Source organism: Oncorhynchus nerka, linkage group LG7 (genome assembly GCF_034236695.1).
Source record: "Oncorhynchus nerka isolate Pitt River linkage group LG7, Oner_Uvic_2.0, whole genome shotgun sequence".
NCBI classification, from domain to species: Eukaryota; Metazoa; Chordata; class Actinopteri; order Salmoniformes; family Salmonidae; genus Oncorhynchus; species Oncorhynchus nerka.
In genome coordinates, this window is record NC_088402.1 from 60,165,903 (window position 1) to 60,178,290 (window position 12,388).

Sequence of the window (12,388 nt, forward strand, 5' to 3'; positions counted from 1 at the left end):
TATTTATTTAGAAACTACATGGCAACAGTGTAATTGCATACTTAATACCCACAAATGGGAATAGAAGATGTCTCAAGTGTGGACAGCCTGAACATCACATCTGAAATGTACCTCTCCCAACATGTCTGCATTATGGGTCTTTTCTATTCTCAACTCAAAAACACACATACCGGTATGACACATCCTTACTGTTCAGTCACATCCTATCAGAAGTCACCATGGAAAGTCACAACATCTTTTATTCTGTAATAATTCTACTATGGCCCATTTTTTCATGTATAGAGTGTGCTTCTTTTGTGTTGTGCTGAGGAGGTAGCCGGCTGGTGGATGGACAGGCAGTCAAGAAGACCGGCGGTCAGGCAGGCGGGCAGTCAGCTTGCGATGGTAAGGTGTGGGCCTCTCTCTGCTGCCAGCTGCAGCAGGCCCTGGATGGGCTCTGTTAGGCTATGGTCTGGGACCAGCTGGCTGGACTGCAGGGCCTTCCTGCCAAACTCCAGTGCCTGACAACACACACACACACACACACAGTAAAGCCATTGCACCCACTGCCTGTTGTGTGTATATACACAGTATATTAATTTATGTATGTAATATGTATCACTGTAAAACTGGGCTTTGCCCCAACAGTCTATAAAAGCTTCCTTAGCACCATGCTTACTGATCTGAAAGGACAGTTGAAAACATATCCAGTCCTTTGATCTATCAGCGGCTATGAAGGAATGAAGACGAGGAAAGAAAAGTATTTGGAACTACCGAGACACTGCTTGGGACGTTTTACAAACCAGACAAAATAAATACAAATCTTCTGATGTTAATGCACCACGATGAAAGGTATTGAACTGAAATGATTCAGGCAATATCTAAAAATGTTTTGTTTATTGACAAATGTAAGCAATGGAAATTAAGTGCAGTCAGTATTTTGGATAGATTCAATAAAACCTGCCACAGTAAGGCTTATTCAGTATCTTCATCCATACCAATGTAGCCAGTTTACACACATGCCTAATTCTGGAAGCGTCCCACTGTAAAGGGAATCTAACTTTTTCCAGTTATTACGGACAATGGGGAATATAGATATGTTTATACACCACTACTGAAATATGGTATTGAATGAAAAATGTGTCCTTGGTTTTCCTGCTTTTTTCATTGTCTGTCATGCCTAGTCAGACTATAGGTGAATTTCAGTCATCTCTAATGGTGGCTTCCTGTCCTCATATTTCTCCTTCAACCACACTGATCTGAAAGAACAGAGCATTTAAAAGTCTCCTCTCTTTGGCTTCTCCCACTTTCCTTTTCAGATCCGTGCAGATGAGGTATAGGTGACAAGCAACTGTCAGTAAGATGCACTGTAATGGCTAGCCAAGCTGAGCTTCATTCAACCCCCATTGAAGGTCGATCAATCATAGCCTGCTCCAGATCTCTACTGCATGTCCTTTAGCCAACTCCTCTTACTATCTTTGTTGTCATGTGACGAGAGCTGCTGCTCCTGATCCCTGCAACAACAGCGAGGGAGGGACTGGAGAGATCGAAGCAGACGTGGGAGACGTTCAGGGTTTGTGTGTTATTTACTCTCGCCAAGACATTGTGTCCTATTGAACTAAAGACCATAACTCAGGGTTTTTCCCAACTCATTCCTCAGGACCCCAAGTGGTGCACGTTTAGGTTTTTGCCCTAGCATTACTCAGCGGATTCAAATAATCAACTAATCATCAAGCTTTGATCATTTGAATCAGCTGGCACTACTCAGCTGATTCAAATAATAAACTAATCATCAAGCTTTGATCATTTGAATCAGCTGGCACTACTCAGCTGATTCAAATAATAAACTAATCATCAAGCTTTGATCATTTGAATCAGCTGGGACTACTCTGATGCATTAAACTCAGAGACTCCCTCCTTGGGTAATTCGTTGGTCAGTGGGATTGAGTGACCTTCACAATGTCAACTATTAAACTTCTCCTGGCAAATCCTTCTCTCCATTAGCATGACCTTTCTCTTTTCTCATAGATATGCATACTAGCTACATCCTTGGATAACACTCCCAAAATCCCCCACTAAGCACTAGCATACTTGCGAGATCAGAGAGAAGTTGCCTGGCCAGAAGCCCGGGGAGGGCAGTTAGAGTATCAAGCCAGTCGCATCGAGTCCCACTAAATCCCCCCAGAGTGATAATCTTTAAAGCTTTACCAATTAGAAACTAATCCTGTCTCTAGACAGCGCTCCATGGGAAGCACATGGTGGAGGAAAATGTGTCAGGGTGTCACCAGTAACCACCAGATCACTGGTCATCATAACACCTCACCTTGTCTGGGGATCCTCCCAGGAACCACAGCATGGCCAGAGAGTGGGCCACTAGGGTGTTCTGGGCCGTAGCCTGCTTGGGGCTACTCTCCTGAACCTTCAGCATGGCCCTTAGCATCTGGTCCGCTTCCGCCTGCTGAGCTTCATCTGCATATAGAGATCAATATAAAACACACACACACACATTTATGCTAATTAATTCACTTCCAGGTCAAAACTAAACCTAAACCGCACAGAACTATGGGCCTACAGATCAGAGGTAAGGGTCTCAACTTCATGAGTCTTCAGGGCAGAATTATTGACTGTGACCACTGAATACTAACTGAAATATAGGTTTCCTGCTTTTTCATTATCTGTCATGCCTAGCCAGACTATAGAAGAATCTAATTCATTTCCAATAGACTCTCACACAAATCATGTATGTAAATGGAAGATTTGGGGTGGTGGGGGGGGCTTTATATTTCACTGACAACACCCAAACTGTTAGGAATTCCAGTAGGCATAGCCTAAAATGGATCTTCCTGGTTCATTCCCATTGTTTAAGTGAAAGATGGACAATTTATGGCTGGGCAAGTTAAGCCTGCTATGTGGTTGTCCCATTAGGCAGGGGCTTTTGTGCATGGGGATCATTAGAAATCACACAAACACACACATTTATGTTCATGGATTGGTTTTATATAACGTTCGTCACCAGGTCCCAAAGCGCGTTACATTGTTTATGTGTTTGGGGTGGCCGTGACAGGGTCAACCTACTTCATCCACCACCAATGAGTAGATGTAGCCAACAGTAGCACCCAACCTGGGGCGCGCATAATAGCCATCCTGTGCCAGAACGCACATAATAGAGGAGATGAAGACACATCCCAGCAGAAACTGACCGGTGTGAGCTAACAGCAAGCTCATGCTCTGCAGTGGTGGCTCGCCTGAAAATCCTGGGGAATTGCATTGCCGCTAACAAGCTTAGCATCTTGACTAGGGCAGGGCAGCAGCAGAGAGGCGGTGTCGGATGCTGCAACAGCCAGAGATGTGTCGTGAATGGTCTTAGTCAGCCCCCAGCACTGTCGATTTAAAGCTGGGGTTTAGCTCTAGGATAGCACGTCAGGGTAAGATGCTAAATTTAGCACCACTGACCTTATTTTCAGTGATCCACGAATGAAGCCAAATGCTGTTGGGCTGGTGGAGATGATGATTCCTACTGATGTCATCAAGCCACTTAGAGCTGGCAGTGGTGTTGTTTATTAAGTGTGTGATTGGCTGCAGCATGTGGCTGTTAGTGAGCCCACAGAATTAAATAGACCAATTTAATTTATCTCTGTGTGTCAACAATTTATTATCATCTACCATCAATCTGTTCACAATGGTTCTGGGTATTGACTTTGACTGAAGGAGCTGATGCTAATTCAACAGCGTCATAATCTTCATTTATTTTTTATTTACCTTAATTTAACTAGGCAAGTCAGTTAAGAACAAATGCTTATTTACAATGACGGCCTACCCCAGCCAAACCCTAAACCGGACGACGCTGGGCCAATTGTGCGCCGCCCTATGGGACACTCAATCACGGCCGGTTGTGATACAGCCTGGAATCGAACCAGGGCCTGTAGTGACACCTCTAGCACTTAGATGCAGTGCTTTACACCGCTGCGCCACTCGGGAGCCATTATCTGATCAAGTTTCCATTTTAATTTAGTCTTGGTTTGAATGATTTGTCAATACATAAACCTGTTGTAGATACACTACACATATACGCACCACCAAAGAATGTATACATATTTCTCAGCAGTCCTCGGTATCTATTTGATATGAAGCTGTACCCACCAAAAGAGTGCTCCAGCGTCATGGATCCTGGAGTATGCGTCTCCAAAAGTTTGGTGAGGTGAGAGTGCCATGTACTTGCTACCTGTAAAGTCAGACACAAAAAAGTAGTCAGGCAAACTAACACACCAAAACACTATGTTTTCATGGACGCATTTGCTGTTTTAATGCTACTAGACCAGTAATATAATCATGATAACACAGTATTTTATCTTCAGTTTTACTGTCAGGCACGTATTTAAATTTGACCTCAGTGTATAAGGAACTGGCAATATCCATCTTTTCTTGCTTGATAAAGACATTGGCCATCAGAAAGTAGCCACCACAAGTGACAATGTTATCCAAGCCATACTCCTCACTGGCATAGTACACCTGAAAACCAAAGAAACAGGTTCAGATCTGGAATATTTCAGTATATTATACCTCTATTCAAATAGGTAGTCAAAGTGCATTCATAATTCCTGAGATTCTCCACTGGTACTTATGTTTGGCATGGGGATAGCAACCTTCAGTGAACACGGAGCTAACATTTTGGACATGCAAAAGAGCATATGTATCAAGCGTCTCAGAGTAGGAGTGCTGATCTAGGATCAGGTTAGCCAGCACTTCTACTCTGAGACGCTTTGTGAATACAGGCCCTGATTGGTTTAAAACAATACTGTAAAACTCCTTATAATCTGCACTGCGATCATTGTGTTTTCAGATTATTAGGGTTGGGTATGTTACTTTCTAAATGTAATCCATTACAGTTACTAGTTACCTGTCCAAAATTGTCATCTGTAACATAACTTTTGGATTACACAAACTCAGTAATTCAATCTGTTTACTTTCAGTTACATTTAGATGACTTTCCCCTTAAAGGTCCAGTGCAGTCAAAAACGAGATATTGCTGTGTTTTATATATACTTCCACACAATGAGTTTGAAATAATACTGTGAAATTGTGAAAATGATGATAATGTCCTTTTGTTGTAAAAGCTATTTAAAAAGGCTACCTGAAATGTCAGCCTGTTTTGGTGCGATGGATTTCTGGCCTGCCTGGTGACATCACCAGGCGCTAAATTAGTTAATAGACCAATAATAAAGACTGCCAATAACGGCTAGCTTTCAGTTTTCCCGTCTCCACTCAGGCCACTCCCAGACCGTCCTAGCAAAATATATATATATATTTTAACCATTTTAACTGATAACAAATACAGTAAGGTACTTAATTATTACCCAGGAAGTAGTTGATATTGAGATAAAAACGGCTGCATTGGATCTTTAAAAGTGCAGGTTCTGTTTTTCGACATTAACCTTGTTCTGGAGGGAGCTCTGCACAGTGGTTACTAGCTGGCACAGCCACAAAGTCCGAAAATCAGATTTTAAACTGAACCCTAACCTTAAACACACTGCTAACCCTAATGCCTAACCTAACCTTAAATTAAGACTAAAAAGCAAATGTTGGTTTTCATACATTTTTACATAGCCAATTTTGGTTTTGCCGCTGGCCCATCTAGAGGAAATCGCTAAGTTCTGCCAGCAGTGTGATTCACATCAATGCGCGATGTAGAAATCAATAATAACTGATATCAGTATCGCCCATAGGCTACACCACTGCTGTCGTCCTTACCTCCAAACATTTATTTAAAACTGAATAATATTTGGATGCAGACAGCGGAAGACATACTTGGACTGTAGCCTATAAATGTCTATTCCTGCTCTTTTCCCGCAATCCATCAAACACACTTGGTGTGTCATCATAGTGGTCTCTGACTTGTGGTTTAAGTTTGTTCACTCAGGTGGAACAAACTTAAACTTGTGCCTTTTTTCAATGCTGATTTGAGTGTCATTGATAAAACAGAAAGGTGTCAAGTAATCATCTAGTTTTTCAAAAGTATCTATAATCTGACTACAATATTTTTGCTGGTAATGTAACGGATTTCAGTTAGTTTTTTTTGTAATATGTTACATGTAATCTGTTACTCTCTAACCCTGAAATTAGTAAATATGAAGTAGACCCACTAAATCCCATCTTTTCACCAAAGAAACAAAGAGAGGAAGCCACTTCACACAATTGAAATGCCCCCCTATAGTTTGACTGCCATAGTAAATCTGTGGTTTTGAAGCACTGGTAGATTTGACCACTGATAAGCTTTGACACTCACGTCGTTGGCAAAGTGCAATAGCGCTCCCTCCAGGTTTTCCGTGGCGGTGTAGAGGCGACCCAGGTTGCGGTGCAGCTGGTGGCGGACGGTGTGGCTACACTCGGGCGTCTTCATCACCGTCCACTCCGCCTGAGACAGGTACCCCTCTGCCTGGGACAGACTGCCCAAACCTGGGGGGAGGGGAGCAGAGGAATGGGTCATTCGCAACACAACAACAGTCTACAGTTCAGTGGCATTGGTCACTCTACAGGTCAGAGTAGCAGGGTCAAGGGTCACATCCAGGTCAAAACTAAACTTAAACAGCACAGAACTATGGGCCTACAGATCAGAGGTATGGGTCTCAACATCTAAATCATGAATCTACAGGGCAGAACTATTGACTGTGAAGGCTGAACACTAGCTTTAGATCCATGTGCGTATCTCTGACTTTAGCGGAAATGGGAGATTTGAGAGGGAATTCAAATCAAATCAAATTCTATTGTCACATACACGTGTTTAGCAGATATTATTGCGGGTGTTATTGCGAGTGCAGCGAAATGAAATAGCACGGTTCCCAAGTAAGATTCGGCCCGAAAGGAATGGATCACAGTGTTTCCACAAAGAGTTCGACACAGATCAGCAATGATTTGAGTTCAACATAATGCTGAAAATGGACTGAAGACACAGTGCAGGTTCTCTAAAATCTAATGTATCCACTACTGCCCTTGCATGAATATTGTAAATACAATAGCATCTCATAGCTGCATTTGAATTGAGTTGGTCTCTGCCTTCCTGTGGTTCTTTGGTAAAACTGCCAGCTCATGGGGAGTTTCCTCCATCTTGTGACTCACCCACATTTGCCTCCGCCAGCAGGAGGTATGCAGGGACCAGCTGGACAGCACTGGGGCCGTAGACATCCATAGCACAGCGCAGGGAGAGCTGGGCGGCAGGCAGTGACTCCTGATACTTCCCCTCGAACAGCTTCTTCTGAGCCACAGCCCTGGAGATCTCAATCAGCTCCTCCTAAACAGGGGTTACACCAGGCAAAGACACGACAGTTACAGTACAGGGCATGCTTTTCCGTAGGTTGTTTCCACACAAAATCAAAGTTATCGGACATTTCTACAGACGTAATTTGCGAGTGAGGGCTTCAGATTTCTAAAATGTTGTATAGGCTCTTAATTAACAGATGGCATGAAATCCTCTTGTCCTCAAATTACTCTTTAGCTATGCAAATGTCTGACAAAACATTGATTTGGGGTTCAGCCATCTCTATTCAGGTTCATATTCATTAGACAACAAACAGTAGAAAAGGACTGAAAGAGCCTCCCTAACTGGACTTATCCATAAGAATCGATGGTTTTTGTTTCCCTTAAAAACAAAACAAAAACGTTTCACTTTGGTGTGCCCTAATGAATGAGACCCTGGTGAGTGTCTGATCCTCACTTGTCTGTGCAGTATCTGGGCGCGGTGGTGGTCTCGGTCCGCCTGCAGGCTGTGGAAGGGCATTGCGGTGCGGATGGGGATGAGCAGCTGGCAGATCTTCTCATGGATTCCTACCCAGTCAGCCTGCTGGTGTTCCGTGTCACTGAAAAAAAGAAAAAGAGATGGGCTGCATTCCAATCTCCAAAATGGGCTCCCTTCCCTTTGTCCTAGCTGACCCTGCTGTGCGAATCACACAGGACTGGATGTGAGCAATGTGGTTTCTCACAGTACTTACTTTCACTAAATGGCATTTCTTGTTTTCCGGAACTTTGTTTTGAAGACATTATACCTGTACCTGTATGCATTGGCATGTCATGCGTAGATCTGTCTACAGAAACATTTTAAGCAACACTAGACGAGATGAGACATCAGTCTGCCTGCATAAGTCACATTGCCTTCTCTAACAGTTTAATAAGAAGGCATAGGCCTAAACTATGATTTGAATCCATGTGCAACATCTTTCAATTCCCCTAAAGGTATCCTAAATTGTATGCCATTAAATAACAGGTTTATAATTTCATGCATCTTGCTATTTTCCCAATGCGTTGGAACTGTCTGAGTTTCCTCATGTTTTCTTTCTGCGGTGCTTGAACATTCCAATGTGTTTTTACTGGTCTGGAGTTTCAGTCACGTCATGGCAATAACACAGCATATGGGCTGGCTCACAAGGGCTGAAATGTGCATGCACTTACTATGCACTCACACAAGAGTCAAGGGGATCCTAAGGACACAGACCTGTACTTTCTCATTCATTGAAGGTCCCTAACTCTGAGTCTGTAGACCATAATGTATGGTGTGTTTGGCTAGTTGGGATTGTAACTGTTGCTCCGCAGCATGGCAGTGTTTATGCAGACCCTTGGTACGGAGATGTGTATTAAATCGGGACGTAGGCAGACAGCTGGCCCCAGAAGTAGGCTAGTTTTTCTCTTGTTTTGGAGAATACTTGCAGGGTGAGAGAAATTCATTTTAAAAGAAGAGATGCAGCAGGGGGAATAGAGCCAGGGATACAACACACTTTTAAGCTCCCTCAGAGGGAATGGATTTAGTGTCTCATCCCTTAAAGCTTAGGCCTAGTGGAAGGCTGTCACCAAGCACTAGGCCATATTATGTACAGTGCTTTCAGAAAGTATTCATACCCCTTGACTTATTGCACATTTTGTTGTGTTACAGCCTGAATTTAAAAAATGTATACAAAACAAGTGTCTCACGCATCTACACACAATACCCCATAATGACAAAGAGAAAACATATTTTTAGAAATGTATTGAAAATGAAATATCGCATTTATATAAGTATTCACACCCCTGAGTCAATACATGTTAGAATAACATTTGGCAGCAATTACAGCTGTCTTTCTGGGTATATTTTTAAGAGCTTTGCACACCTGGATTGTACAGTCAAATTGATACTTGATCATTTCTACATAACCATTTTCAAGTCTTGCCACAGATTGTGAAGTAGATTTAAGTCAAAACCTAACCCGGTCACTGGGGATTTAATTAGTTTTATTTAACCCTTATTTTACCAGGTAAGTTGCTTAGAACAAATTCTAATTTACAGCAACAACCTGGGGAATAGTTACAGGGGAGAGGAATGAGCCAATTGGAACCTGGGGATGATTAGGTGGCCATGATAGTATGAGTACAAGATTGGGAATTTAGCCAAGACACTGGGGTTAACACCACTACTCTTACAATAAATTCCATGGGGTCATTAGTGACCACAGAGAGTCAGGACACCCAGGTCATACCTGTCCCAAACATAGAGCTTTGTATTCAAGACAAACTTAATTTCTTTGCCACATTTTTTAAAGTTTTACTTTAGTGCCTTATTGCAAACAGGATACATGTTTTGGAATATGTTTTATTGTGTACAGGCTTCCTTATTTTCCCTCTGTCAATTAGGTTAGTGGTCTGGAGTAACTACAAGGTTGTTGATCCATCCTCAGTTTTCACCTATCACAGACAAACTCTGTAACTATTTTAAATTCACCATTGGTCTCACGGTGAAATCCCTGAGCAGTTTCCTACCTCTCTGCCAACAGAGTTAGGAAGAACACCTGTATCTTTGTAATGACTGGGTGTATTGATACGCCTTCCAAAGACTAATTAATAACTTCACCATGCTCAAAGGGATATTCAATGTCTGTTTAATTTTTTTTTTTTTTTTTTTTTTACCTATCTACCAATAGGTGCCCTTCTTTGGGAGGCATTGGAAAACCTCCCTGGTCTTTGTAATTCACTGCTCGACTGAGGGACCTTACAGTATGTGTGGGGTACAGAGATGAGGTAGAGTTCATTCAAAAATTATGTTAAACATTATTTTTGCACAGAGTGAGTCCATGCAACTTATTACGTGACTTGTTAAGCACATTTTTACTCCTGCCATAACAAAGGGGTTTCATCCTTATTGACTCAAGACATTTCAGCTTTTCATTTTGTATTAATTTGTAAAAAATAAATAAATAAAAAACTGAAGACATAATACCACTTTGACATTATGGGATATTGTGTGTAACAACATGACCCCCCCCCCAAAAAAAAATCTCAATTTAATTAATTTTAAATTCAGGCTGTAACACAATTTCTTGGGGAAAAAGTCAAGGGGTGTGAATACTTTCTGAAGGCATTGTATTAGTAAGAAGCTTAGCTCTCCCAAAAGTGACAAATTCAGCAAATACAGCAAACCAAGTGGCGAGGCTACTGTTTGGATGAAGAACGAAGGATTGTGATTTTAAATGTAGCATATAAAACTAGAAATTCAGTAGGACTTGCTATTACATAAGGGTGCACTCTTTCAGAGACCACGTGATAGGGTTTAGGCATAATTCACTTGACATTATTCTCTTAAAAATATGCTTCAGAAGAGCTAACTTGCTTTCCAACTGTTTCCAGTACCACATTTTGACTGAGGCAAACACAAGTCTGCTTTTAGTGTTCTCTGACAATCTAGTAATACTTTTGTAGCTAGCTAAACACTGCCACCTAGTATTGAAACTGGTCAGATATATTTTTCATAAAACTTACAAGTCAGAAGCTTTTAACTACTGCAACTTACTAGCACGTTGTTGTTATTGTTGTGTAGCTAACTACCGGAGTCCACTAGTTACACAACAACAAAAGTGGAGCCATATTTAAACAATGGCAATAATTATTTATGGTCATTTAAGTACTATCTTTGCCAGCTAGCTATGTCGACTACTAACGTTACTTCATAAACTTACCAGTAGAAAGTTACTCGACATTTGGTGCATTGCAGGTACGCAAGGTTTTGACAAAGCTCACAAAGCTTTTTCGCTCCTCTTGGGTTTGCAAGTGGATTTATCGCTGACGTCAGTACCGAAACATGAGATTTACTCCTCGTTGTTGAGCTCATGATAAACGAAATAAAAGTTTACCCTGTCTGCTATTGTTCGGTGAGAAGAACATGTTTTACAATTTGTTTCCTGAACGCTTCAGGTTGCTATGGAGACGACCTTTGATGGTATTACTTGTTTAAAAAAAGAGAATAACACAGAAACACAGGCATCCAACAAATACAAACAGATCCGCGTATTTAAACGTTTGTTCTGTATGAACATATTTAACTTTTGATCAGAGAGATAAATAATACATTTTATGACACATTTTCCTGAAAATGTGTACACTGAGTGTACAAAACATTAAGGACACCTGCTCTTTCCATGACATAGACTGACCAGGTGAATCCAGGTGAATACTATGATCCCTTATTGATGTCACTTGTTAAATCCACTTCAATCAGTTTAGATGAAGGGGAGGAGACGGGTTAATGAAGGATTTTTAAGCCTTGAGACATTGAGACATGGATTGTGTATGTGTGCCATTCAGAGGGTGAAAGGACAAGACAATATATTTAAGTGCCTTTGAACAGAGTGTGGTAGTAGGTGCCATGTCAACTAAGTCACACATAGCAGTCATTGTTGGTTTTGACAATGTTGACTCATCTTGCTGAGCTCCACTGAGCATTTGACCTCTTTAACCTTCTCCATTATCTCCTGGATCATCTGATGCATTTCTGACTGCCTTTTCTTAACTGAAACAAAAATACATTTACAAAGAGATGTCTCATTGGTTTGTTCCTTACTAATGCATGGGTCCATCATCCACACACAGTACATACCAACTTTTCTCCCCACTCCCCCAGTGGTTTGTCAGGCTCCAAGTGAATATGTGGTTACGGGTTACCAGGGTGATGAGATTCCATCCAGTGAAAACACTGCCAGGCTCTTCTTCTCCATGTCTAGCTGTGGCTGGGGCCGAGGTTAACACTTCACATTGGGCAGTATGTGTAGCTTTAGATTTCTCAACAACCTCAACCTCATGTCTTTTCTGGAATCTCTTATTACAGAGTGGACACCGGTACTGGTCACTACTTCCCCAGTATCCACCGATACAAGCCAAGTGGAGGCTGTGTCCACATGTGGTGGTGACTGGGTCTGAGAACATCTTCAGGCAGATGGAGCACACTGGTGGACTGCTGGTGGCTGCCATAGTCTGGCAACAAAGACACATGTTGCTGTTATTGTTGTTGTTGTTGTGTCTACCCCTAGATTTCAATGACTCCAAGACAAGTTCCAAAGACTATGAAACCAGTGTTTTCCATGTATTGTTTTAGTGCTTGTGCATTGAACAGTTCAAAGTA

The 12,388-nt window shown here is 41.8% G+C and overlaps 1 protein-coding gene across 2 annotated transcripts; it reads right to left on the minus strand.

Moving 5' to 3' along the window:
• Positions 1-221: 221 nt before the first annotated feature.
• zmynd12 (zinc finger, MYND-type containing 12) lies at positions 222-11,182 on the minus strand. Of its 2 annotated transcripts, XM_029664336.2 has the most exons (8): positions 10,950-11,182; positions 7,688-7,829; positions 7,093-7,264; positions 6,263-6,432; positions 4,366-4,488; positions 4,120-4,201; positions 2,303-2,448; positions 222-500 (listed from the first exon to the last, which is right to left on the minus strand). In XM_029664336.2, the coding sequence occupies exons 1-8, from the start codon at positions 11,099-11,101 to the stop codon at positions 372-374; spliced, it is 1,116 nt and encodes a 371-aa protein (XP_029520196.1). In that variant the 5' UTR covers positions 11,102-11,182; the 3' UTR covers positions 222-371. The 2 variants fall into 2 exon arrangements, with proteins under 2 accessions (XP_029520196.1, XP_029520197.1); XM_029664337.2 differs by lacking the exon at positions 4,366-4,488.
• Positions 11,183-12,388: the final 1,206 nt, after the last annotated feature.

Bases quoted from the DNA above. Each gene is read 5' to 3' on its own strand.
- zmynd12 (XM_029664336.2), bottom strand. From the start codon at position 11,101: ATGAGCTCAACAACGAGGAGTAAATCTCATGTTTCGGTACTGACGTCA. The intron at 4,489-6,262 runs GTGAGTGTCAAA...TTTGGTTTTCAG, and splicing joins TATTGCACTTTGCCAACGAC to GTGTACTATGCCAGTGAGGA. The intron at 2,449-4,119 runs GTGGGTACAGCT...CTCTATATGCAG, and splicing joins GACGCTGGAGCACTCTTTTG to ATGAAGCTCAGCAGGCGGAA.